The sequence below is a fragment of the Peromyscus eremicus genome, chromosome 3, assembly GCF_949786415.1.
Source record: "Peromyscus eremicus chromosome 3, PerEre_H2_v1, whole genome shotgun sequence".
Classification (NCBI taxonomy): domain Eukaryota; kingdom Metazoa; phylum Chordata; class Mammalia; order Rodentia; family Cricetidae; genus Peromyscus; species Peromyscus eremicus.
Window position 1 is genome coordinate 52787170 of NC_081418.1, and position 27850 is coordinate 52815019.

The 27850-nt window shown below is 48.9% G+C and overlaps 2 protein-coding genes across 4 annotated transcripts in view; one reads left to right on the forward strand and one right to left on the reverse strand.

Annotated features, from left to right (window-relative positions):
• Positions 1–660: 660 nt before the first annotated feature.
• Ephb6 (EPH receptor B6) lies at positions 661–15537 on the forward strand. 2 transcript variants are annotated; one of them, XM_059257642.1, is made up of 18 exons: positions 661–979; positions 7870–7941; positions 8210–8410; positions 8685–8749; positions 9008–9782; positions 10430–10585; positions 10903–11253; positions 11464–11588; positions 11775–11937; positions 12301–12415; positions 12663–12715; positions 12889–13008; positions 13110–13357; positions 13582–13755; positions 14242–14391; positions 14635–14828; positions 14951–15106; positions 15224–15537. In XM_059257642.1, the coding sequence occupies exons 3-18, from the start codon at positions 8311–8313 to the stop codon at positions 15330–15332; spliced, it is 3054 nt and encodes a 1017-aa protein (XP_059113625.1). In that variant the 5' UTR covers positions 661–979; positions 7870–7941; positions 8210–8310; the 3' UTR covers positions 15333–15537. The 2 variants fall into 2 exon arrangements, with proteins under 2 accessions (XP_059113625.1, XP_059113626.1); XM_059257643.1 differs by lacking the exon at positions 14951–15106.
• A 122-nt stretch (positions 15538–15659) lies between these two features.
• Positions 15660–27850, reverse strand: part of Trpv6 (transient receptor potential cation channel subfamily V member 6) — a 14571-nt gene continuing 2380 nt past the window's right edge. The window contains exons 2-16 of one of the 2 annotated variants that reach the window (XM_059257644.1): positions 23096–23348; positions 22628–22725; positions 22358–22480; positions 21862–21999; positions 21464–21562; positions 21117–21289; positions 20510–20656; positions 20219–20431; positions 19849–19935; positions 19673–19749; positions 19277–19442; positions 18865–18931; positions 17909–18177; positions 16737–16843; positions 15660–16397 (exon numbers count right to left, since the gene is read on the reverse strand). In XM_059257644.1, the coding sequence (XP_059113627.1) occupies positions 16106–16397; positions 16737–16843; positions 17909–18177; positions 18865–18931; positions 19277–19442; positions 19673–19749; positions 19849–19935; positions 20219–20431; positions 20510–20656; positions 21117–21289; positions 21464–21562; positions 21862–21999; positions 22358–22480; positions 22628–22725; positions 23096–23100 (2061 nt within the window). In that variant the 5' untranslated portion in view covers positions 23101–23348 and the 3' untranslated portion in view covers positions 15660–16105. The remainder of the gene's footprint in view (positions 16398–16736; positions 16844–17908; positions 18178–18864; positions 18932–19276; positions 19443–19672; positions 19750–19848; positions 19936–20218; positions 20432–20509; positions 20657–21116; positions 21290–21463; positions 21563–21861; positions 22000–22357; positions 22481–22627; positions 22726–23095; positions 23349–27850) is intronic. The other variant, XM_059257645.1, reaches the window with a different exon arrangement.

Here is a 27850-nt window from a genome sequence, read left to right on the forward strand (position 1 = left end):
AGGGAGCGAGGGAGGTTCTAGTCAGAGGCACCAACGCTGACCCAGATCCAGGCACAGAAAAGAGACACAAGTTTGACGCTAGCACGGGGACGTTTTCCTCCCCAGACGCCCGCACTCTCTCTGGCTGTCCTGCCCTCTGGTGCCCCCGAGATTTGTTTCTCCTTCCACCTCCTCCTTTTCTCGTTTCTCTGCTCACGCCCACCTCGGTTCAACCCTGAGTAGGAGCCCCACCGGTTTAGTTCCTAGAGTTAAAGAAGAGGGAAGGAGGAGCCAGGGGCGCTGCGCTTGGGCTTGTGCCCGGCCCTGGCCATCAGCCGCCAGCCAGTAGCGCTTTGCTCCGCTGATGCTCGAGTGCGAGCATCAGGGTTTTAAGCACGCCTCGCAGCGGCGCCCACTGACCGCCTCCTCCCGGACCCCAATGCGTGCCATCCTCCGACCCACGTCTCCTCCGCGGGCCAGGACCTGTGGGAGGAGGCCGACCCTCCCCAGCACACGGGCGGGCCCAGGGCGCGCCTAGCGTCTCCACTGCGCGCCCCACTGGGGAGCGGGCGCTGCGTACTCGGGTCCTAGGCCCAGAGGGCGGGCTCGGCTCCCGGAAGAGGAGAGAGAGAAGGCGGCTGAAGGGGCCGGAGAGGGGCGGGCCAGGCTGGGAGGGACGAGAGGGGGCGGGCCCCGCTGCGTTCGCCTAGCCGGCACTCCGGAGCAGCGGGCGTCTGAACCCCAGACCAGAGCTCGGCGACTCCGTGACACTGGCCCCGGCACGATTCTTCGGGGCTCCGCCTCGGGAGCAGCCCCTGCCTGCAGCCTCGGGTCCTCCCCAGAATCCCAGACTCCAAGCTACAAGCAGACACGGGCCGCGGGGGAAACGAGGTCCCCAGACCTGAGAGGACACGCACGACGCTGGGAGAGATCTGCTGGCTGCAGGGCCACCACGGGGGCCTCAGGGGCGCAGACTGCAGAGCTGGAGGCCGGCAGGAAGGTGAGCTAGGGATTTGGGAGGTCAAAGGATACTGTGTCTGGAGACTAAGGGATTAAGGTTTGCAAAGTAGAGGATTGCTCTAGCCTGGGCCTGTGCACACCCGGGGTGGTGGGGAGTCTCTTGGGTGAGTACTGAGTATACCTCTCCAAAACAAGAGAAGGTTCCTGAGGAACTGTCCCTGCTCTAGCCTTCATTCGTGTCCACTATCCTGGGTGTTAGAATTCTTTCATCATCCAGCGACCCTCCTCTGCCTCTGGCTTGGGGAGGGGTTGTGTGAGGGGTAACCTCGCAAAGGTCAGGCTCCCCTCGTTTAGAAAAGGTTTGCCCGTGCCTCTGACTCCTGTGGCATCTCTCCAATCTCCTTGCTGCTGGGAGGAGCCAGGGGGGCCAATCTACATCTTCACCACTACCTCCCCCCACCCCCACCCCCGCGCTTAAGCCTGGAGTTAGAGGCTTGGATTTTGAGCCCCAATCATAAGCACCCACCCCCCCTCCAGTTGCAAACAAAGTCTCCTGCCTGCTCCTGCCCCAGCTCCACCCCCTCTATGCATCTGGGTGCTTGGCCCAGCCTGCCTCTGCCCCTGCCCACTGATCTTGGCCGTCTGGCACCCTCTCTCCTCCCATCCCTGGGGGAGCTGGCAGGGGACCAGCATAGCTGATGTTGTAATGTCCCTGGCAGTGCCCATGTAGAAGAGCTGCCCAGCCTGTTCCCAATCAGTTAACCCAGGCCCTCCACCCATCAGGGGAATTTGACTTAGGTGGTTCTGAAAGGGGAGATGATGCTTCTCAACTGCCAGACCAGTGGGAGTGACTGGTAAGGCTGTGGACAGTCCTTGGAGGCTGACCCAGTAATAGGACCTTGAGGGACTGAACCTTGCTCATAGCAGCTATGGACCTTTGAAAGCTATGGGTCTTTTTGTCCTGGAGGAGGATTGCCATGAAAGCCCCAGTGTACATACCTAATGACATATAGAAAATTCCTTTCAAGTCTATTGGTCCGTTCATCATACAAGCAGATGATTGGTAAAGTCCATGGAGTTATCAGAATGCTGGCAAAAACAGGCTTGGATGGCTGAGCGTGGGAAAGGCAGCATTTTCTTCCGGGATAGTATCTCGCCAGCTCTTCACCATCTCCTGAACCTGGCCATAAGGTTTCCTGTCACCCTCCCATACCTCCCTGCAGGTGGGAGGACTGTGGTAACATCTGAGGGTGCTGGAAGCCTTGGTTCCCCTTTCTCTACCCCATGCTCACCTGGGCACCTCTGCAGAATCATCTTCCTGGAGGGCAGTGAGGATGGAGCAGGGCCCACAACAAGGACAGCAATTCATAAGACCTCTGCCACTCATTTCCCAGCTCTTCGCTGCTGCCTACCCCATCTCAGCCATCAGTCACCCGCTGATACAGCTCCTGACCCTCGGGGCTTTCTCCCATTACCTTTCAGGACTCATGGCTCTCGCTCACCCGTATTTGCCCCCAAACCATCCATTATACGCTTTCCCAGCACCATCATGACCCCAGTCAGTGAACAGCCAGAGTGCTTCATTCTCAATGGCTGTCTGGCTAGACCTAGACATTGCTTGCATCTTAAATGCCTCTCCTGTCTGCAAAGACTGGGAGTGGGAGGCACAAGTGCTTGAGCGAGCATGCTTCTGGGGGACATTCTTGGAGGCTGGAGATCTCTAGGGACGTAGAACTGTCCTCAGCTAGACAATCCACAAATTGGCTTCTCCAGCCTGGCCATCAGAAGAGCCAGAGCCAGAGCCAGACAGCCATCTCCTCCCTGTATGTCCTGGAGGCTGCCTTGAAACCTCATGGGATCCTTTTCAAGGCACAAGGCCAGAGCACGGAGAGAGCTCACCAGAGGATCTCCAGGGTGCAGATTAAAGGGTAGAGACGGCAGCAGTAAGCTGAGCAAGGATTATATTGGAATTTCCTGGGCGTTTAACAGCTGCAGAACAGGACAGAGGACCAGCCTATGGTGCTGACCCCTCCTACGCTGACCCTGCAGCTAACAGGTGTGAAAACCAGCTCAGCAACCACAAGAGACCTAAAACCACTGGCCCTTGGCTCTGGGAATGCTCCCCATCCCTGCTGGATAGCAGCCGACCATACCTCATGAAAATCTCTCTCACATGCCTCCCTCTATTGCCAGGGAGGCCCTCCTGACATGTTGCAAGTGTCCAGTGCCCTCTGTCCCCCTTCTTTCCCTTGGTAGACACAGTCCTTAGCCCAGCATGGTGACAGAGAAGCATGACAACAACTTGAACTTCTTGGGAGAGAAGCTTACAGAACGCCCAAGAATAAAAGTTACTTTTCCTTTGTGGCTGACATCCTTCTGCTCCTTTACTGCCAGCTTTGCCTCTTGTGTCTTAGAGCTGAAAGTTCCTAGATGTTCTGAAAACTGACAGGTAAAAAAGGGAAGAGAAATTAAACATGTAAACATATGCTCTATGTGTCCAGTTTCAAAAGTACCCTTTCATACATCCTAGCTTTGTTTAGGTTTTAATGATGAAAGTAAGGTGTGCATATTATAATAAGAACAAAACAATTCAAGCATGTGTAAGAGTTAATTATCCCCACTTCGCATCCTCCATCCCTAGCACCCTCTTACAGTAGCAAGTTTTAATGGTCTCTATATCTCTGTCATACCTTGCTTTAAACTGACTTGTCTTATTTATTTTTTAGTTCAGAGTGAGGTGCATAAACTACCAAATAAGCTGGGTTTGTTCATGAAGCTATCAAACTTAGCATGTCATTTAAGCGTAGTTAATTTTTAAAGCTCTTACAGATTTGCTGATTTAATTTACTTTCCAATCTTTCGTTCTCATAGAAAACAGAATTCACAATCTATATCTGATGAGCTGAAACGCTACACATCTCTGGATTTTGCCAGTTTCTAAAAGCAGATACAGCCTCGATGCCTAAGACCCTGCCTTATTTTTTGTAAAATAAAGCAAATGTATCAGGCTTGTGATCTAGCTGATACATTTGCTTTATTTTACAAAAAAATCAAAAAGAAGGAAAGCAATAGACCCCGAAAAGGGGTTCGGGAATAGAAAAATGCAAAATCATAGAATGTGATTTGTGTCACATAAAGCTGTCCTGTTGATGTTTTTCTGAGCCACATTTCTGCTGCTTCAGGTATTTTATATTTTTAAAACTTCACGTACATCTGAAATATGAATGTTTTCTTGATTGAGATCAGTGTCTTGTCCTTGCTGAAGCCTGAGGACTTCCAAACCCTGGCCAGTTCATTTCTTGAGCTGCAGCAGAAATAGGGATCTCAGACAGGCTGGGAGAGAGGGGCTTTGGCTACAGGATGCTGGCTGTGCCCAAGATACCCTCTTGTACCAAATGAGAGGGATGTGGTGACTTCAAGCTGCAAAGCAACCTTTGAAAGTCGAGTGTTAAGCCCTGCCTCCTTAGTATTCCAGACGTGAGGAGCACTCCTGTCTTGTCTCTTGTTTTTCTACCTTTGGAACTTGCTTCAGAAGAATCTGCAATGGTATGACATAGTTGACAGACATTACTCCCTGCCTCAAGGTTTCCCTTTGCTTTGTTTTCATTCTGGTGATGGAGAGACACTGTGAATCTTCTTATGTATAAATAGGAGACTTGGTTGTTTGGATTAGCAAGAACTGATCTAACTTCCTACTCTGACTCAGCAACATTTCCCCCACCTCCCACCTCCCCTCACCCCCCAATACATTTGTTTTTAATCTTCAGTATTCTGGGTCTGAATCTGAAGATTCACTTCCTGCATCAAAATATACTGTTGAATGCTTTAAGATCGTCAAGCATTTTTTAAAAAGTGAATGTCTTTGCACATAGTCAAATAAAAAGAAAAAAGAAAAAAAAGCAAGTACTCAAATAACAGTCTCCATTTGGTGTTTGCATTTTATTCTCGATGACAGGAGTGGAATGGCTTTAATATATTTCATGATCGCTCTTGCTATTTTCTGGATCATCTGGAGATAGGCCAGCTTCGGGTTGTCATCAAGATGCATGCTAAGGCACTACACTAGTATACCTTATCCAAGCAATTATTTTATCATTCTTCATCTTCTAGAATGTTCCATATTGCACAACTGATGCTTTCTGTTATTTTTTTTCTGTCTCGCTTTTCTCTTCCAAACAAAAAGTTCTATTAACACTGTTAACAAAATATTAATTATTCCTTCTCCATGATTGTCCAGTTGTGAGTGTAAAAAGGCTCAGTCTTCACTGTTTCTTCACTGTATAGAATCAGAACCCACTCATGTTCTGCCTGAAAGAGACTATTTTGAGGAGTATCTTCTAGGCATATAGTAAAGTAGCCTTCACTGTTTAAAAGCCTGCCTCTGGCATCTTCTGACCTTGATAAAAATGTACCCAAACACTGTGGCTCTGGATGGAACCTGGGCTCTTTTGACAAGCCCTGAGATTTGGGGGATTACACCTCCAATGTGTATTACTTCATGGTATTCATGAAACAGATATTGATGCTGGAGCCAGTGATACAAAAATTAAGACAGCTACATAAGCTCTGAAGTTCTTCTCTAGAGCATTTACTTGATCCATGAGAGAGCCTGGCATCACTTAGAACAGTGTTTTCAGAGAATCTGTGCTTCTTACAAACTTTCTTCCTACATGGAACTGTTTAATGATTGCCTCTCTCTACAGGCCCATGAATTGTCTATGTCACACACATAGGGCACCATTGGTAATGAGGGGAAGAATTCGCTGGCTACTTGATTACTACTCAGCCCTCAGGTGTGTACAAAAGGTGTCCGTCCCTCTAGGATGGCTTCATGGGATGGCACTAAAAGCTTTACCTTATCACACACATAACACCTTTGCCGGAAAAGAATCTCAGATGAGCAGGAATTAAATAATAGCGTTCCTGTTGACCACAGTCAAGTACAGTTTCGGTCTAACTCCAGCTTCACTGGAAGTGTGTCCTTTGCTATCATTGGGTCACCAGGCCACATGCACCCAGGGTGAGGCTGCCCTTCCAGTTGGCTTTGGGCTTTGCTGTTTGTTTTGCTTGCTTGCTTCCCTCTAAGTTCTCTCAGTATTGTGAGCAACGTGCCTTTCATTTTTCTCCTCACCGGAAACGAATGAATCCCGCTATTCTTGTTCATGTGCCACCTGAACTTTGGAGACCAGGTTACTGAGACAGGCAAGAGTACCACCAATAGTGGAACTGGTCTTCGCCATGGTCCAGGAAGCAGCCATGTCTTGGCAGGCTGTCTCGCTTTTCTCTTACTACTAATGGCTACAGAACTTTCCTGTAGCGGGTGGATATTAGGTAGAGCCTAGAAATCACTCAGAGGGCATAAGCACTATCTTGATTCGTTTTACTAAACAGGTATTAACTACAGCTTTAAAAATAAATCTTGAGTCATCATTAAGTTCAAAAGATCATCAGTACTTATGAAAGACTATTTTACTATAAAAATTAAGAAGAAGACAATGAAATTATCTCCCCTATCCCTTTCATTTCCTTTCTTCCCAAATTTTATGTATCATTCCATAATATTTTTCCACATGAATATGTATTTATTTGTTTTTTTATTTCTGGTGCTGTGATTGAACCCAGAGCCTCACATATGCTAGGCAAATGCTCTACCACTGAGCTAAATACCCAGCCCAATATCTATTCTCTTCAAGTTAACAAGTGGGAGCTTACTCTAGACTGTTCTGCACGTACTGCTTTCACCTGGACATCATTTCCGTACTATTACATAAACAGCTCATATTTGTTGCTTAGGATGGGCCATAATTTCTCAACCATCCTTCTACTGATGTTTAGCCACTTTACAGTCTTTTCCCTTACGAACAACTCACAGCGCCTAAGGACAAAGCTTGGCAGATAGAGCTGGATTCAATCCCCAGCATCGACCCACCCCCAATCTCATTAATACCCTGGTTTAAACAAGTACATGCAAATTCGTGATACCTGAAGGACTTCTAGATGTCAAGTTACCAGACAGATATTGCCAGTTATTTCCCACATGCCATATACAATATGAATTCACCAGCACAATGTAGAGAAGAGACCCTTACCATGTCTTGTCCGACTTTGTGTTGTCAGTCTCACAGGTTAAAGTGGTATTTTATTCATTTCAGCCTACAACCGTAAAGGTCCATCCGTTGGACAATGACAGTTAATAAACAACAGAAGTGTATTCCTCACCATTCAGAGGATGTTCAGAGATCAGGGTACCAGCATGGCTGGACTGTGGTGAGGACCACCTTCTTTGTTTCAGACTGCCCTCCATTCATTGCCACTTCACAACATGGAGAGAAGGCTAGAGAGTCTTTGGGGGGGGGGGTGTCTTCTGAGAATACTAATCCATTCCTATAAATCCTCCATGCAGAATTACCTCCCGAAGGCTCCAACTCTTAAAACCATCCCGCTGGGGAATAGGATTGTAACATATGCAGTCATGGTAAAGGCACACACATCCCTTCTGTAACAAATAGCATGTCGCTGTTGTTTCAACCTGCCTTCCTCCAATTATGAGCAAATAAGCATCCTTTTGTAGGTTTATGGTGTATGCTTAGTTTTCTGTGAGCCACGAGGGAAAACATGCCCCGTGGGGAAGAGAACCTTTGTTCAGAATGAGTGCCAGACCCACATAGCTCTGTCCTCTCCTAACACAGCCTCATTTATCTTCCAGAGTCCTTATGCCTGTGTTCTTTTCGCATCTGTTCATCCACCTCCCCTCCCTTCATACCCCACAGCCATCTTTCTTTGTCCCTTTTGCTTCACCGTCTCCGTGAAACAGCAGAGAGTATTCAGGGCAGGATTGCTGGGGCCTAGTGAGAACCCACGTGTCCATTAGGATGGACTGCTTCTTATCCGCCTGCTGTTAATGACCAGAGACTTTCAACTACCCTACAGGTTGGCTGCTGGAGGAAAGGTGCAGAGTAAATGAAGAGAACAAACTGGAATAAGTCCTTCCAGACCAAAAGGGTAAGACGAGGCGAGCACTCTGCTGTGCATCCTTGAGACATGGTCACATAAAGAGTAGAGGTGAAGGGTTTGACAGGTGTCTCTACAGGAAAGTGGAATGTGCCTAGCAGACTCAGATGAGTCAGTGCTTACTGACTTCTGCCCACGTTTGGTTCAGGGACAGTTTGAGGGCTGTAGAGCAGGCGCTATATGAAGTTTGGGCACCTATACAGTGTATCAATATGACTTCTCCTCTCTGTTTCTTTTTTTTATCCCATATTCTCCCTAGGAAGCAAACTTGGCTGCAGACCCCGAGTCTTGCAAAAGCTGCAGCCCCGCCTCAGAGCAGGGTGGCAGCCGAGGCAATGGTGGGAGTTCTGAAGATACCTCATGGCTACTGAGGACACTGCTGGGTCAGGGAGCAGAGTGGCGGGCATGGTGTGCAGTCTGTGGGTCCTGGTTCTGGGGCCCTCGGTTCTGGCTCTGGAAGGTAGGAAGGAGAGGAAGCAGAAGAGTCCCACCCAGCCAGTGGAGTCGAGTGGGAGGGGGTGGAGATAGAGAGTGATGATGTTAAGGAAGCGTGTAAGGAGGATGAGCAGAACTTGTATCAAGTATTTTAGACTCAGGATCCTCATGGATACTAAGCTCCTGCTGGCAAATTAAATGGATCCGGGAGGGATAGTATTTGGTTTTCCATGGAATGGAGTGGGAGTAGCTTTGCCAGCTGGAGGCTTTACACAATGTGCCCCATTATGTCTGAACAGAAGTACTGCTGGATACCACAGGAGAGACCTCTGAGATTGGCTGGCTCACCTACCCACCAGGTGGGGTGAGTGCCACTCTTCATTCTGAACCCATCCTCTGGCCCAGATTGTTCCCTAGAAAGTGGAATTGAGGGAGGACATCGTGGATAAAAGCTGGGCTAAGACTCTCATCCATTGTGGGGAACAGAATTTCAGTGCACCCTCTCTCTGCTTTGCTTGTCATTAATGCAATATCTCAGTAGAACAGATACAACCCCACAGTGTCCCCCTGTCGTTTCCCTTTGCAAACTGAGCAGTTGTTGTTTTCCCTGGTCCCCTTGCAGTGGGACGAGGTGAGTGTTCTAGATGACCAGCGCCGTCTGACTCGGACCTTCGAAGCATGCCACGTGGCAGGGGTCCCTCCAGGTGCTGGACAGGACAATTGGCTGCAGACACACTTTGTGGAGCGGCGAGGGGCCCAGAGGGCACACATCCGCCTTCACTTCTCTGTACGAGCATGTTCCAGCCTGGGTGTCAGTGGGGGTACCTGCCGGGAGACCTTCACCCTTTACTACCGGCAGGCTGAGGAGCCTGACGGCCCCGACAGCGTTTCAAACTGGCACCTCAAACGCTGGACCAAAGTGGACACAATTGCAGCAGATGAGAGCTTCCCTGCCTCCGCCTCCTCCTCCTCCTCCTCTTCCTCATGGACCGTGGGACCCCACAGGACTGGTCAGCGGGTGGGGCTGCAGCTAAATGTCAAAGAACGCAGCTTTGGTCCTCTCACTCAGCGCGGCTTCTATGTGGCCTTCCAGGACACAGGGGCCTGCCTGGCCCTTGTGGCAGTCAAGCTCTTCTCCTACACCTGTCCCTCTGTCCTGCGGGCCTTTGCCTCCTTTCCTGAGACGCAGGCCAGTGGAGCTGGAGGCGCCTCCCTGGTGGCAGCCTTGGGGACCTGTGTAGCTCATGCAGAACCAGAGGAGGATGGAGTCGGAGGCCAGGCAGGGGGCAGCCCCCCACGGTTACACTGCAATGGGGAAGGCAGGTGGATGGTAGCTGTGGGAGGCTGCCGCTGCCAGCCTGGTCACCAGCCTGCTCGTGGAGACAAGCTGTGCCAAGGTGAGAGCCTTTCCCGCAACCCCCTGGCCTTGGATTTCTCTCCTGGACACTCCAAATTTGGCTTTGTCCACAAAATACCTCAAAGAAGCCACCTCAGGAAAGGACCTATTTTCCCCAATTTTACTTTCTGAAGTATACAGACTTGCTCATTGAACTCATCTGTAATGTCTAGAAATGGCTGTGGTTTTCCATATTCCGATGTTTTGTACCCTAAGGCCATGGGCCCAAGAAGGGACACAGAGCAAAAGTTCCTCCGTTCTTGGGTTACCCTGTGTGGGCTCCTCTGTGCTCATAAGATACCTGACTGGGGAAGGTTCATTGCAGAGCCCGTAGCCGAAAGGCAAGTAGGAAGTAATAGTGGATAGGCTAAAAAGAATGATTACAGGGAGTTTCTGTGTCCTCGCCAGGAACACCCACTTCTAGGCTTGCACTGCCCCAGCTCCCAGCACACCGAACTATTCATAAGGGGAGTGATTTCTGTCCTCTGACTGAATAGATCTGTGCACCAGGAAACAGCAGGTGGAGAATGGGTCTCGGGACCAAGAACCAGCTCTGGGGAGCAGAGGACACTTTGTACAGATGACTAGAAACTCGGGGTGGGTGAATAAAGTAAACATGACAGCACATTCTCTCCTTTGCCTGCTTAGCCTGCCCTGAAGGGTCCTATAAGGCCGTGGCTGGGAATGTCCCCTGCTCAGCATGTCCGGCCCGCAGCCACTCCCCTGACCCTGCAGCCCCGGTATGCCCTTGTCTCCAGGGCTTCTACAGGGCCAGTTCCGACCCCCCAGAGGCTCCATGCACTGGTGAGTCCTGAGCCCAGCTCAACACAGTAAATCCGGGAATGGGTGAGGATGTGGGGGACCTAATTTAACCATGGGGATGAGAGGGCTTTGGAGTTCACTTGGAATGACTTTGCATTTTTCGGTTTTTGTTGTTGTTATTGTTTTGTTTGTTTCTTTTTGTTTTTTGTTTTTGTCTCCTCTCCTCATGACCTACACTTCTCTCTTTCCCCACCTTCCTTTCTGCCTCTACTTTCTGCCCTCTTGGCCACACCCTCTGGCCTCCTTCCTTCCCTCACCTTTACCTCACAACCATCCCCACCCCACTACACCACTTCCAGGCCCTCCGTCTGCTCCCAGGGAGCTTTGGTTTGAGGTGCAAGGCTCAGCCCTCATGCTGCACTGGCGCTTGCCTCACGAGCTGGGTGGAAGAGGGGACCTGCTCTTCAATGTTGTGTGCAAAGAGTGTGGAGGCCACCGGGAGCCCAGCAGTGGGGGGACCTGTCGCCGCTGCAGGGATGAGGTGCATTTCGACCCCCGCCAGAGGGGCCTGACAGAGAGCCGAGTGTTAGTTGGGGGGCTTCGAGCACATGTGCCCTACATCTTGGAAGTGCAGGCTGTCAATGGGGTGTCTGAGCTGAGCCCCGACCCTCCCCAGGCAGCAGCCATCAATGTCAGCACCAGCCATGAAGGTGAGTCCTTTTCCTTCCTAAGGACAGCCTGCTTCAGCTCCACAGATCCCCTCTTCCCCATACCTGCTTTCCAGCCAGCCTGCATTAGACATCGCATTCTCAAGTCTATCCTCTCCACCCTTGGGTGCTGCTGCTCCCAGAGACTCCAGTCGTCCCCCCGCCCCCGTGCCGCCCCCCGCCCTAACAATAACTCTCCACTCTGCGCTTCAGTCCCTTCTGCAGTTCCTGTGATGCACCAGGTGAGCCGGGCAGCCAACAGCATCACTGTGTCCTGGCCACAGCCTGAGCAAACAAATGGGAACATCCTCGACTACCAGCTGCGATACTATGACCAGGTGGGCAGGGAGTCTGGCGCTTCGGCAGAGCTCACGAGAGCTCTCAGCCACCACAACCCCAACCCTAAAAGGGCATTGCTATAGAGTGGGGCGAGAGATGCCAAGAGCCCAAGGCACCAGGTGTATCACAGAGGAAGATGGGGGATCAAAGCAGGGACAAAGTGAGTGAGTGATTGTTGTCCCTAGGCAGAAGACGAATCCCACTCCTTCACCATGACCAGTGAGACGAACACTGCCACTGTGACACGGTTGAGCCCTGGCCACATCTATGGCTTCCAGGTGCGGGCACGGACTGCAGCTGGCCATGGCCCCTATGGGGGCAAAGTCTATTTCCAGACCCTGCCTCAAGGTGAGAGGAAGTCTAGATGGGCGTTTGGGTCCCAAGACTGTGTAAGTCACGAGTCTTGACCTATCATCCTCCAGACCAGAGTCTCTGGGAAAGGAGGATGCTGTGGGTGACCCCTGACTTTAGAGGCTGTGTGGGTAAAGTGGGAGGTAGTGAGTTCATATGAGTGGGTTTGCAGGTATGAATGCATGTAGTGTGGACCTGTGTGGGCAGTTCTTGACTATGGAGGATTGGAAGTATGTTCAAGTGGATGAGTGTACCTGTGAGGCGTGTGCATGTGGTGCTGTGGATGTCCAGGGACATCGGAGGCATGTAGACACAAAGAAAGCCTGGCTCCTCCCTGTGACTCTGCCACTGATCCCTCAGGTGAGCTGCCCTCCCAGCTTCCAGAGAAGCTGTCCTTGGTGATTGGGTCCATCCTGGGGGCCTTGGCCTTCCTTCTACTGGCAGCTATCACTGTACTGGCTGTCATCTTCCAGCGGTGAGGCCCCTGCCACTCCTACCCACCTGCCCCAGTACCACTCAAGTCCTGACCACCCCAGGAACCCCTGCAGCATTTCACATATCTTTCTACTAGTTCTTTGCTAAGGTGGGAAGGAGGGTCCTGGTAGAGTCCCCTCAGTCCTCAGACCCATGGGCTGCCAAGTTGTCCGCTGGGCCAGGGTGATTGGGGCAGACACAAGCCGAGAGAAACAGGTGCCATTATAGGTCATTGGTTTGCCTCTCAGGAAACGGCGTGGGACCGGCTACACAGAACAGCTGCAGCAGTACAGCAGCCCAGGTAGGGACAGGGAGAGGGATTGTGACTGAGGTTGCAGGCTTGGCTCAAGGCACATGCCTGGTGAGGAAGGGGCTCTTCCTCACCATCTTCCAGAAGTAGAAGGGTGTGTCCTGTCTTGGGAATTTGGGTGTTCATACTTGCAGCACACCCTCATAATACACTATACTCTTCAGGGCTTGGAGTGAAGTATTACATTGACCCTTCCACATATGAGGACCCCTGCCAGGCTATCAGAGAGCTTGCTCGGGAAGTTGATCCTACATATATCAAGATTGAGGAAGTCATTGGGGCAGGTATTTGAGGGTCAAGGGATGCCTGGGAGGGCCTGGTGATCCCTTCTAAGCACAGCTGAACACTTCATGACTTCTATTCATACCGGTATCTATTCTTCCAGGTTCCTTTGGAGAAGTCCGTCGGGGCCGATTACAACCCAGGGGAAGGCGGGAACAGGCTGTGGCTATCCAGGCCCTGTGGGCAGGAGGTGCTGAGAGCCTGAAGATGACCTTTCTGGGCCGAGCAGCACTGCTGGGCCAGTTCCAGCACCCCAATATCCTACGGCTGGAAGGTGTAGTCACCAAGAGCCGGCCTGTCATGGTGCTGACGGAACTCATGGAGCTCGGTCCCCTGGACAGCTTCCTTAGGGTCAGTTCTGCTCTGGTGAAGGAGGCGGGTCTTGGGTTGAGGAAAGCCTGGAACTCCCACATTTTCCAGAAGGCAGAGCCTTGTGCCTTTGCTCCTTGCCATCCCACCCTCCTTCCTTCCCAGGCCGTTTTGATTCCCAAGTTTGCTCCCAAGTGCCCCCTTGCGCTGATGTATGTTTTGCAGTGTGTCTACCCTGTTGATGACCCCTATCCTCTGCTCTTCAGCAGCGGGAGGGTCAGTTCAGTAGCCTGCAGCTGGTGGCCATGCAGCGGGGTGTGGCTGCTGCCATGCAGTACCTGTCCAGCTTTGCCTTTGTGCATCGAGCACTCTCTGCCCGAAGTGTGCTGGTGAACAGCCACCTGGTGTGCAAGGTGGCCCGACTTGGCCACAGTCCTCAGGTGAGTTCAGGGCCTTGGAGGGTCACTGCTCTTGGGCATGCTGGAAGGAAAGCCATGGGGTGGGTACAGCTAGTGGGATATCATGGTGCCTGGGACTTTAGAAACTCCATTGTATGTTGAGGGGAGAGAAGCCTGGGCTAAGAGCAGTTGAGGGACTTAAGGAACCAAGGGGAAAGGGGAACACAGGAAAACAAGAGAACTGTGAAACTAGGACCAGCTCCTACTAGCCATCAGTACAGAGGTCACATAGGCTGAAGAGTCAGCACGGTGGTATTAGAATCCGGAATGCTCCACTCTCAAGCCCCATGACCTTGTGCAGTTTCATAGTCTTGAAGCTTCGATCCCATGTCTCCTCAGGATGGTCAAGGGGATAATAGAACGAGATGCTGGATGTGAGACTCCAGAGACATCTAAGCATCTAAGTTGCCCAGTGAATGAGATTCTTACTATGGTTGTTACTATTTTACCTCTGGCTCTCCCTTTCAGGGTTCGAGCTCCTTGCTTCGCTGGGCAGCCCCAGAGGTCATTACACATGGGAAGTACACAACATCCAGCGATGTCTGGAGCTTTGGAATCCTTATGTGGGAAGTGATGAGCTACGGAGAACGGCCCTACTGGGACATGAGTGAGCAGGAGGTGAACTTGACCTAGATGTCCGCTGATTTTCCACTGTGATCCCACCTGTGCTCTTATATCCTAAACTCATCCTTTTCTGAGCCATTCCTATTTGAATTTCTTGTGGCTAGAACATTGCAAATTTTAAGGTTCCCTTTCCATCTCGGCTTCATGCTGCACTTGAATTCAGCCCACCCCCACCCCGGCTTTTCTAACACCCCTACTAGCAATAGCTTCTCGTCACGTGCTCCTCTTGACCTGCAGGTACTAAATGCAATAGAGCAAGAGTTCCGCCTGCCTCCACCTCCAGGGTGCCCCACTGGACTACATCTGCTGATGCTGGATACTTGGCAGAAGGACCGTGCGCGCCGGCCTCACTTTGACCAGCTTGTGGCTGCATTTGACAAGATGATCCGAAAGCCAGACACCCTACAGGCTGAAGGGGGCTCCGGGGACAGGTCTGAAGCTTGGGGCTGGAGCCTGGGAAAGCCAGGGAGGGTAAATGTAAACCAAAAGGGAAATGGAGCAGAGAGAGTAAGATGAAGAGGAAACCTGTTTTGCTTGCCCCTCCCCACCTTAGGCCTTCCCAGGCTCTTCTGAACCCTGTGGCCTTGGCCTTTCCTTGCCTGGACTCTCCCCAGGCCTGGCTCTCAGCCATTGGACTAGAGTGTTACAAGGACAACTTCTCCAAGTTCGGCCTTTCCACCTTCAGTGATGTGGCTCAGCTCAGCCTAGAGTAAGCGGGGCCGATGAGATGGGAGGGAAGACACTCTGAGCTTCAGGCAAGGGGGTGCATCTGGGATATTAAAGGACCTGGCCCAAGCCCAAGTTTGATCCACTCCTTCCCCAACAGAGACCTGCCAGGTCTGGGCATCACCCTGGCTGGCCACCAGAAGAAACTACTGCACAACATCCAGCTCCTCCAGCAGCACCTGAGGCAGCCAGGCTCAGTGGAGGTGTAAAGCCTGGTCGGGAATCTGTGAGCCGCTGAAGCCCCATCCCAGTCCTGGACATAGGGTGGAGGAAGTACGTGTGAGACTGAGCCAGGCTTTCTTCTGGCCTCCATGCCTGCCGCATTAAACCCAGCCCACTGGACACTGCATCCCCAAATCCTGCCCTTCCAACAGCCTCCCCCATATTAAAGGGAAAGAAGGGAATTTACAAGTTTAGGTGTGTCCATGCCTCAGTCTGCAAGGAAGGGCTAGGGAGGCCTTGGGGAGGGGCAGAGCTGCATGACAGGGTGGGCCGGTGGTTAAGTTCACTGAAACATAAAGGGAGCTGGGTGGGGATCAGGAAATGACTTTATTGGAAGGTGGCAAGGCTTATCCCAGCTTCCCCACCCCACGACTGGTGCCTGTATCTCTCCATCACACACCTTCCCACAAGCTCAGTCTTCTCCATCAGTTGTCTGGAGCACTCTGGGAAGAGCTTTGTCCCCTCCCACTTACAAGACCTGGGTGGAGACAGGTGCCCCAGATGGCAAACCTGTCTTTAAAGTGCTCTGGTATGCAGTGGAGCTTCCATGAGAGAACAAGGGATGCTGGGTTAAGGCAAGGACCAGAGAGTCTTCTTCCCTTTGGCCCAAGCTGAAGGAGTTGTGGAGACCTGGAACATTTATTCCCAGTGTGCATTCCTTAGCATGGTCCTCCCCCTACCCCCTTGAACTTGGGGGATAACTTCTACTTTTCAGCTGGTTTTCTTTCATTCTGTTTTGACGCTTGGTGAGAGCCAACCTTCAGATCTGGTACTCCCAGCCCTCCCCATCTTCTAGGCCCCGGTTGACTATCCCTCGAAGGTCCCTCCTTAGAGTCCCCCGTCGAAGCCTTTCCCAGTTGATGCTGCTCTGGGAGGTGCTTCGAGACACTGAGGGTGTGGGAAAAGTCAGGTAGGCACCAAAGGAACGTGCCATCTCCAGTTTTTCTCCTGAGTCTTTTTCCAAGTCCTCTGAGCAGAGGCGGTCGCGTTGCTGGAAGGCCCGTGCATAGCGGCGGATGCGTTGCTTGTTGAGATCTTGCCGGTCTTCCACCCTGGAGGGGGTGGGAGGAGGGATTCAGAGAACGTGGAGCAGAAAAGAAGACCTAAGATCAAAACTTCTCATTCAGCCCCGCCATTGTTGGAGGTTCTGTGCAGCCACGTTGTGGACACGGAGCACCAGCCCCTCAGCCACTAGCCCTCGGGAAGCGGTAGGCGCTGAGGAATCTTAGGAGCCCAAGCTCAAAATGGAGTCCCGTCCTCAGCAGCCACACTTGTGACAATTAAGCATGGGGTCTAGGAAGCATACAGACCTCCGTATAGCTTCTAGAAACAAGAAGACACCATGCAAAGTGACTGCTGAGGGAATGCCACTAATGGACCACATCACTTACCGCAGGAACCAGCGGTCCCCAAGTCCATACTCGCGCCCACAGATCCCAGAGCGAGGCCACAGGCAGCGAGGCAGCTTCCGCTCCAGCATCACAGTGGTGGCTACAACCTGTATTTAGGGACAGAAAGGGAAGTCAGAGAGGTCAGGTAGAGCTGAGAAGGGAAGGGAGAAGAAAGGAGACCAGGCAGAAGGAAGACAATTTAGTAACAAACTCTGGGGGTTATGACGCTCTAAAATGGAACCAAAACCCCAAACCAAGATGTGGCAAGAACTTAGTAGAGCCCCTTCTGTGTGAGAGAGTGGATGAGACTTGAGCCTCACAATTCTTTATCCTATGACTTGAAAGCCATGACAAATACAGGTGAGGTGTGGGTGGCCTGTAAGAGTTTCCCTTCAAGAGAGACCTTGACCACAGGTATAGGCAAGAGTGTGGAAGACAAAGAGGAGTTTCACAGGTCTCAGAATGCTTTGAACCTGCATACATAACGTGATTTGAAAATATAAACATTCTGCTTGGAAACCTGATGTCAACATACTCTCAAAATATTTCTCCCAGCAAACCCTTCTTAGCCGGGTTAGGTTTTACTCCATTTCCACACATCACAGTTAAGTGCTTTCTAGGATTTTATAGTTCCATTTTTATTTTACTTAAATTATTCTTGTTGAGAAAAATTCTTTTCCAGGTATATTTTTAAGTGGGGACTTGATTCATCACATTGTCCTTTATGCCCATCATAATAGGATCCGACTGAAGATAGCTTCTGCTGCTAAAGAAAGGGTTTTTTTTTTTTTTAAATGTCATTATTTATAACACTTCCAATTTTTCTGGGTCAAATCTTGCAGGCTTCACTGTTTTCAGGAAGACTAGATACTTCCATTCTGACTTGGGAGCAAAACTTACCAAATATAGTTTTAGCCATTTGTTCACTTTATTTCTAGAAAAGACTAAGGATTTAATTGTTGAGAAAATACATGGAATTCTTCCCCAAGTTTCCAGAAGTGCTCTTGGTTGCTAATTAAATTCCCTATGGAATGTTGCATTATTTTATAACTTGTGAAAAAAACCTATCCAAATATACATGAATACAAGTGGCTGCTTCTATCTGAGCATAGCCAGTTCCTGAGCACGAAGGAGAGATATGCAGTAACCCTCCTAGCCACTAGAGGGCTCACCTGTGCCCTCCAGAGCTCATCCCGTTCATGGGCAACTCTCCAATGAGTGTCCCCCATCATGGCAATGAGGAGGTTGAGCATGAGTAGTGTGGCGATGATGGCAAAGGCGGCATAGGTGATGCTGTACATGAAGGGCAGATCCACGTCATAGTTGGCAGGACCATCGATGATGGTGAGGAAGAGTTCAAAAGTGCTGAACAGTGCCATGGGGTAGTCATAGAAATGGCCCAGCTCATCAGGGTCCTCTGTCTGGAAGATGATATAGAAGGCTGCTCCACCCAAGGGGTGAGAGTTACCATGGCAACTGTATCGTGATTAGCCCACCATTAGCTATTTGATATCTGTTTCCATCCCATTCCCTTCATCTCATATTGCTGTCTCAACTCAAAACAATACATCTTAAATTATTTATTTTTGAGATTAAAATAAAATTGTATTATTCCCCCCCTTCTCTTTACTCCTTCCAAGCCCTCTCATATGTCCCTTCTTGCTCTTTATCATATTCATGGCCTCTTTTTCATTAACTGTTGATATATTTCCCATTACTTGTTATATGTTTTCAGGTGCTGGGTAACAAATTGATATGTTCTTCCTTGAGGAAGACTGTCTTCCTCTCAGCATTCCTCAGTTGCCTGTAGTTCTCTGTGTAGGGTTGAGGCCCTCTGGGCTTTCCTCTGTCCACCTAAGCATACTATTGTTGTTGTCCTTGATCAACTCACAAAGGATACATTTTAAGTTATTATGCTCCACTGTTTTCTATAAAGCTTATGCTCCTAATCTTCTGCCCCTAACACTACTGTCACTCACTTCTGAGCAACATCTTATCTTTAGACATTTCATGGCCTCCTCTAATGTCTGACCTCCCTCCAAGTTCCGCCTGAAGAATTCTGTACCCTCTAAACTCCCCCACCCCAGCCATTTCCTCCCACAGCTTCCATCCTGGATCCATGATTTACCTGAAGCAAATCCCAAGATCACCACAGCCATCAGCCAGCAAAACCGCATCAAGTCACCAAAAATCATCTGTGGAGAGGAGGAGGCAGAGAACACCACACTTTCAGAGCACTTACCAATCTGACACCAGCAAATCTAACCCCCAAAGTCTGATGGCTCCATGCAGCAAGATGAGTTGGTGAACTACAACATGCTGGCTAAATCTACTTGCCCTGTCTTGGTGAGGATATTAAGCTAAGGATGATCTTTAAGCTCGTAAGAGGATTTTATTTAAAAAAAAAATTAGAGGAACATATGACAAGAACTATGTAGGGTTCATAACACCTAAAATATGTACTATCCAGTCCTCTAGAAAAGTGTTTGCTTAACCTTGGTCTAGGGATCTTTATTAGTAAGCATGGGGGAGGCACTGACCTTCTGGATCATGATGGTGAAGGGACCCAGCATTTGGAATCCTCTGGCAAAGTACATAACATTGCACCAACCCAACACCAGAGCAAAGGACATAGGCACCACCTCCCCATCTGTATTGGTGAGCCGCATCACCATGGTCACCAGCACCATGAAGGCATAAGTGATCCTGAGTGGGAAAAAAGGGGGAAAATGAGAAAAAAAAAACACCTCAGGTTTATCCTGGGGACCTATAAACAAGAGTACAGCTGTGACAGACCCCATCCCATCAGATTCAGCCCCAACATACTCAGTACCCTGCGGTTACACATCACAGAGGGAACTCAGAGCTAAGGGAAAGGAGGCCAGTAAAAGTCCTAGTGAGATGAAGGAAGGGAGTGGGATGAAGAAGACACTCACATGATGACATGGAATGGCCCCCCAAGGATGGTATGCCCAAAGAATCGAGTGACCCCCAATCTGAAGATGTCGGGAATCTGGAAAGAAGTCAGGGAGACATAAAGGCTCTTGAAGACCAGACTGCGGGCTGGGCCCTGGGGCAGACAGCCTCCACCAGGATCCTATCCACACCTTACCTCCACCAGCAGGATGATCACAGCCCCAATGATGCTCACCAGCTCCCCCACCAGCCGTAGGTCATCCTTGGGGGTCACATAGGCCTCCTAGGGAGGAAAGATATTGGTAAATTGCCTGTCTCTGTCCTGTATATCAGTTCCCAAGGCCACTTGCTCTTTCAGAATCTTTCTAGACCACCAGATTCAGCTAGTCTCTAACTCTGCTCCTAGGGTAAGAATGTATGCGTGTTTCTGTGTGTGGGGTTGTATTTGTGCCCCACTTCTCAGAGATCTAGGCGAGAAGTGAAATCCTGGTGTGGAGTCAGGAAAGTGGGACATCACTGTGAAGAGACAATTCCTAACGTACTTTCTGTCCCTACCAGGGAGTCACCTGAAGGAGTTTCTGCTGCAGGAGGGTGTTGTCCCGGGGATTGGTGCGGTTAGTGATCCTGGGCTTGAGGGGGCGGTAGACACAGCACATGGTAAAGCAGATGATGTACAGCACGTAGATGGCACCCAGCATGCAGAAGTAGGGCCGCCCGTACCTCTTCCACTTGAGGCTCACCAGCTCCTTCACAGGCGTCTGGTCCAGAATCTGGCGGGCCTGCACCAGAAGGAGTAGAATGGTATCTCCAAGACCCCGCCACCCCTCACCAGGGCCTGATTTGGGAAGACTCTCTACCTCACGCTTCTTGGTAGTAACAATAAGTTCCAGCAGGGATTGATCATTCCCTGAAGAGTCGATCTCAGTGAGGTCATAAAGAGTGGACGTCAATGGCCCGTAGGTCCACTGGATGTGCTTCCGCTTCTGCATCAGGTGTTGGAACATCTGGAAGGGAGTGGAGATGGTCATGATCCCGAGCCGAAGGGAGCGGCACAGCCCAGGAGAGAAAGACTGCAAAAGGTGTTGGCCTTCTTGTAGACCACAGCCTTTGGAAGACAAAAGAACTCGTGTCCCACAGGATCCTAGATTTATCCTGCCTCAAGACTCATTCCAGAACCTGGAGATATGGGGAAATTTGCAGGTCACTCTTCGGGGAAGGACAAGTGGACTTGGGCATTGCAAAAAATCTCAGGATGAGGTCTAGACTACATGAATTCCCAGTACTTCAGTCAGAGGAAACAGGCAAAGAGAAAAAAATGGACCAGTGACATGAAGGACATAGGTTGATGCAGATCGGAATTAGAGCTGAGAACGGGACCTAAGCCCTATAGGTGGATTGAGTTCTCTTTGTTCCTAGCAATGTAAAATGGAGGTCATTAAAAACACCTTAGGGCGTGGATCTCACCACAGTGTTGCCTTCCACCCCAGCCAGCTTGAAGGGGGTGAGTCCTTGGTTGTTGGGCACAAGTTCCAGGGACTTCAGGTGGTCTCCCCCATCATAGGACAGTAACAGGTTGTACATCTGGCAGGCAAAGGTTTTGTTGGGCTGCAAGATGAGTATGTGCAGTACTGTGTTTCCTGGGGAAGACAGAGGTTGCCATCAGGTTCCCTGATGACTCACTCCCCATCCCAGTGTTCTCTCTCTCTCTCTCTCTCTCTCTCTCTCTCTCTCTCTCTCTCTCTCTCTCACACACACACACACACACACACACACACACAGCATCCAGTACTTTCTCTCATCCCCACTCTTACCCAGGGAGTCCTGGGCCCGGATGTCAGCTCCATGTTCAATGAGCAGCCTAACAATCTCCTCGCTGCCCACACAGGCAGCAAAGGACAAAGGGTGCTCTCCTGTGGACACAAAGAGATATGTGACAAAGAGACAGCATGATCAGAAGAGGAGAGGGATAGTTGGCCTCCAAGCCTACAACTGCCTCCTCCTCCCCTATCTCAGCTTATGGCTTGGGATAACTTGCGCAGCAGAAACCTCAGGAATGGACAGTCCAGAGAGTAATGGAGGGAATTGGCCTCTGACTCTAAGTCTTAGAAGCACCGCCCTCCCGGCCTCCCAGAAGGACCTAAAGCGTCCTCCTTAGCTCCCCTACTCCATTGCTTCACTTTCCACCTCTGAGCCTGGCCCTGGAACTCACCATAGTAGATGAGGTTGTGGGGACTGCGGTGGAAGGCGGAGCCTGTAGCTCTGGCGGAGACACTGGCCCCTCTGGCAAGCAGGGCACAGACCAGATTCACATTCTGGTTCATGACTGCGATGTGCAATGGAGTCTGACCTGGCCCAGAGAGAGCTGGAGGTCACATATCTGTTCCCAGGACCCTGAAGGAATCTCTCTCACATGTCCCCATAGTTTCCTTTGTGTGGCCATCTTGGATGGACGTTAAATGGTGTGTTAAAGGGTGTTAACAATGGGTGTTAAAGGTTCCCAGTAGATTCTTTTGTTCCCTCCATCCAACTCTGCCCCTTCCCTGGGTCTCTGGAAGATTAGGGACCAGATGTAATGACTTGTCATCAGTACTTAGAAAAAGGACAACTTGTGGAATAATAATAAAGATTAGGAATCTTCAGATAACTTCTCTGGTTCCCCGAATTATCTATCTAAGATTGCTAGACCATCCATCTTAGGGCCTCACCTTCATATAGCTCAGAGGTCATGGGCTCAAAGACCAGCTCTGGGGCAGCCTCCATCAGCACCATGGCAGCCTCCAGGTTGTCATAGAGGGCTGCTATGTGCAGTGCAGTTTCCCCCATGGCTCCTGGCATTTAGAGGAGGGGAAAAAGGCATATAATGTCTTTGGGGCAGTCAATGGAGAAAAAGCAGACTCTAGGTCTTGTGATCTCTTGGGGAGGCCTGTGAGGTCGGGGACTGACCCACAAGCCATTGCTAGGACTCTGCTCCGTACCTCTCTGGTGCACCTCACATCCTTCAAACTTGAGTAACTTGCTCAGAGCCTGGACATCATTTTCTTTGGCAGCTAGAAGAAGAGGTGACTCCCAGATCCTACCAGGAAATGGGACAAGAAAGTGGTAACAGTAAACATGCCCAGTTGTGGTGCCAGTTATGAAGGCTTCACTCAGATATGTGTCTCTACAGCATGGATGGCAGATGGGTCCACTACAGTGCAAAGGTCACCAACTCTCTTCGCCCTGTTGCTTAGTTCTCCTAAACTGACGTCCAACATTTAGCCTGTGTAAGAGAATGGCCTGACTGGTTTCCTATTCCCTGGTAGTGGGACGAAAACCCCCAGGCCTTTACGTGTATGTGTGTGTGTGTGGTGTGTGTGTGTGTGTGGTGTGTGCCCACGCATGTATATAAACCATCTGTGCCTATCGACAAAGAAAGGAGGATTTTTGTTCAGGCATACACTCACCCCATGATCTGTTCATGCCTGGATGGTCCTATTCTGGACTCAGCGGTGTCCTGAGATTGCCCTGCATGATAAGCCTTGTTTTCTATGTACTGAAGGTATAAAGAGTTCCTCCCTCATATTTGTGGAGGAAGTCAACATGCAGAGACTAGTGGGTTTTCTTCTATTACAAGATGCCTTGCTATTTGACCTTCAATGTGGAACATTTGATTCCTCCACTTTCCTCCTCTTCCTGGCAGTATCTTCAGGACTCAATCTAAAAACAGCAACAGCCCTTGTGAGAAAGCCTGGCTCCAGGCAGTGGTCATTCATTTTACCTCTCTCTCCTCACATCTTAACTTCTGCAATTTTCCTTCTTAAATCAGGAATCCTATAGATGATCAGCATCTCATGCAAATTAATAATAAATTTCAACTCTAATTACCCTTTGACATGAAATGTCCAGGTCTGAAGTTTAGGAAGAGTCCCAATGGATTCTTGTGCAAATGAAAGTTCTGGGAACATCACTCAAGCCAGGAGTCATTGAGTGTGGGCCATGCATGTGAAAATGCTAAAGTAATAAATCCAAGGCAAGCATTGGAATCCCATTCTCTAAAGAGCACTTTTTAAAGCTTAGGAAGTAAAGTCATCCATCATCCTCACACCCTGTCTATAGGGCCTTAGGTGCTACTTTATTTCCACTATTAGTACCTGTGAAGATATAAATGGTGGCCAACAATGACAGATGAGGGGGAAATAGAGAATCTAATTTAGAGAATTCATTTACTGAATTTCACGTGGGTCTGAATGTTCTCATTTCCCCCTTCCATTTCTTCTTGAGTGTACCCAATTTTGAATTCAGAGTCCTCATCACAACTCCAAGTCCCTAGTATTTCCCTATTTATTAACTGATTTTTATGCATTTAGAAAAAATTGTATTCCCTGGCTCTGCAAATCACCTCTCTAGTCTTACTCCAACTAAGAAACATGGTTCTGTTTTTATTGAATTTTTCCTTCAGCTTGGAGCAATTTGGTCTTTCTATATAAATAAAATTATCACATTTATCCATAGATATCTCATTACATGGCATACAAAGGTATCTGGACAAGAGTTCTCATCCTGAATGAGCTGGCAGTGGCAAGAAGCTTACTGCAAAGCTGGGGTTAGGAAAATGATAAAGAGAAGAAAGTGACTTCTATCTCGCACAACCATAACCCCAGCTCCCACATAGGCCCATGGGCAGCAACCAGGTTCAATCAATCATCTAAGACTCTGTCTCCATTTAGTTCTTTCTCCTTTGTTGCTGCAAAAGCTCATTAATTCACATCTTTGCACTCTGGTCCAGGATTAACAAGACATTCTCTTTGTTTCCCTGTACCCTACTTACCCCTAGTCCATCCTTTTTAATGCTGTCAAGACAGTCTTTCTAAATGGCAATGTAGTCACAGCTTACAGAAGGCCGACGGGTCTTTCAATGCCCAAGGATAAGGAACACAGAGGTCCTTCACGGTCTTTATGTAACCATTTTTCCATTCTCTGATCCTCCCCCTCACTCCTTACACCTGGCCTTTCAGTCTCACCACACGCCTCAGCCCCACAGAGCACACCGTTCTTCTTGGGCCTGTGCCCACAAGGCTGCTTCTTCCTGAATCCACTCCCCCAACCAGTGATTGTTCATTGTGCATTCTGCACTTCTGTGCCCAGCAAAATTCCCTACTGTGCTGTGGCTGCTCACTATGATAGCTGTAGAATGGATGAATCAGTAGTGATGCCACGGTGGCTTTACTGCCCCTCTTATTGTCTCTATCTATTACCCCCACCAAGCCAACCTTCAATAAACATATAGCCTAAGTGAAAATTAGTGTTTAGTTTGAAAATACTGCTGAAAAACAAGTTTTCTAGATCCTTCTCCACCACAATGACTCCAGCCATTAGCCCAAAGCTCTCTTACATAGATGTTTTAGAACTAGAATGTAGGGGAAACACAACTTCCTCCAACACACACGCGCGCGCGCGCGCGCGCGCGCACACACACACACACACACACACACACATACACACACACACACACACACCATCACCAACATCACTATTCCCAGAACATTTTTCACTCTTTCCTTTGGTCTTATTTTTATTATAACATCTTGCAGTTTGTGTTGTAAATAGAATATGTTTCTTCCTCTATTCTTGGGAATCACAGAATTTCTTTTTGTTCATGACATGTCTCTGAAGCTGGCAAAGGTTCCCCACAAGCCTCAATTCCCTATGTAATCCTTCTCCTTTTGTCTGCTGCTATCCTAGCAGACCTGTGAAAGACCAAAGACTACCAGATGTAGAGTACAGTTACACGATGCTCAATTAAAATTGAACTTCAGTTACACAACTATTTCAATACTATTTTTTGCATTCTTTGAAAATGTCATGGATTTATACAATGTATTTTGATCATATCCATGCACAACTTCTCCCTTCAATTCTATAAATATATCTATGCAATATTTGGGGACATGTCTACAGTAACAACTTACCCATTATTCATCTAAAAGTCAAATTAAAAGAGGTGCCCTGTGTCTTATCTGACAACTTAGACCACATCCCTGGTAAAGAAACAGCTTATAATCCAACTCAACAATGTTTGTAAGAAATGGCCTCCTCCAGTTGCAAACTCCAGAACTGGAAAAAGGAAGGGTCAAAGAGCTGTTTTCAGTCGACTTTACCACTTGCAGTAACTACATAGGGCCACAAGGTGATAGCAGAGAAAGTCCTAAGTCCCTAAGGTAGTTGTAACAGCTAGGACACAGAACTCACAATCTTTGGTCTCCAAAACAAGAAGTGTAAGGAATACCGAAGAATCTTGTAGATTCTCCAATAGCAACCCATCATGGAAGGTTAAAGAACAACTAAGTACAGGGGATAAAGGGAAGAGACAATCTGAACATCCCATACAGGACACCTGCAAAGAATTATCCCGCTCAACATGTTAACAATGCCAGGGTGGAGATACTCTGATTTACAGGTGCAATTACTCATAACTTATTAAGAGAAAGGGATTCTTCACATAAAAAGAAACTAAAGTTTCATAAAACACTCAAAATATTTTCTAGTAATTAAAACAAGAAAGAAACAAAAAGATGTGGTGAGAGAATAGGAAAAGGAAATAGAAATTATAAAAACATGGAAGGTATTTCCAGGTTCTTCAATATTTTGTTTTACTTGGAAATTAAGTATAAAATTGAGCAGTCTGATTCCATGATGGCTTGGGGAAAATTCAGTAATAGGCTTCTTTGACACAAAACCTAGCATATTTGTTGTTGTTGTTGTTGTTGTTGTTGTTGTTGACAGAGTTAGTGTTCTCTTGTTCAAGGCCAAGATGGTGTCTCCAAATGAGAATCCACGGCTTCCCTCCTTCATGACTTCGCTCCTCTAACCCTCTGCTTCTGATTCTTAGGAACGTATAACTAACTCTATGTGTGCCATGTGCATGAGTCATGTTCTGTCTTTTATTTTGGGAAACAAGGAAGGATCCAAAAAGTTTTAAGGAATGTTCAAATCAGGACAGTAGACGTTGTGCAGAAATGGAGTCTAACCTACTCATGTAACAGATGGAGCCTTAGGGTGAGTACTCAGAAGTGATTTGTCCAACCAGGTCAGAGTCTGAACTGAGACAAGTGCCTCCTTAGCCATTTCTCTGTCCCTGTTCTTTGTGTTGATTAGGGCTAGAAGTGTGTGTGTGGGGGACCTCTGAGGATACACAGAAGTTTCTCTACAGATACTCTTACAGTTGACTATAGGCACTGAGTAGACTGTGAGTGATAATACCATGTGGTTGCCAGGAGCATACATTTTCATTCTGATTGGATTCATTTCTGTTAGGAAGAAGTTCATAGCCCCCCCCCCCCCCATTCTTGTCATCCTCAGTAGTTGCCTTTTTAATGCTATTTTTTTGTCATAATCCCATTTGTTCAATGTGCCTGTCAGTTTCCAAAGTAACATCACTTAGTTGCTTTCCACAGTCATACAATAGCAGCTGAGTAATTCTCTCCATTTTTTCTAAGAAAAAAACTGAGGTGGCAAGGTCAGATACTGCCAGAAGATCACACAGGGTTAAAAGGCAGACCAAGAACATAGCCCCGGGTGCCTACCACTAAATTATGTGGTTCTTCTAGTTTTTATGGCTCTTCCTGATTTTTCTCGGGAGGTGGGGGTCAGGCCCAGAGCAATGACCACAGATGAGAAAGATCAGTCATGTGTGGGAACATGGCATGCACTGGACACTCATGGGCCACCTCCCTCCAGCTGAGACTCCTGGCGATGAGAAGAGGAAGTCACAACCTGGAGAGTGTGCTTATTTCAAGATTTGGAACCAAGCTGTTTCTTAACTCCCTTACACAGGCAAGCACACAGGTACGTATGCATGTGTGTATCAAGGCAAGAACTGAGGTAGGTCAACAGAAGCGTGGCAGAGCTGAGCTTGCACAGAAACTTCACCTCACATCTATTATTTATACAGGTATCTATGTAACCCAACTCAAAAGTCCAGCATGACTCCCTGTCCTCCTGGGGAGTGAAAATGCCTGTACAGGAGGGGTGGGAAGTCAGGTTGGGCAGCCTCTGTGAAGCTCCCAGCACACACCACACTAGCAGAAATCAGATAACAGATAAGACAGTTTCCTTCTCTGCTCTCTCAACACTTGCTTAAACCTTTTCATGACCTTCACCATGCTCACCTTTAACCTAAGTACGGTTATTCTTCCGAGTCGGTAGGACATTGGTTCTAT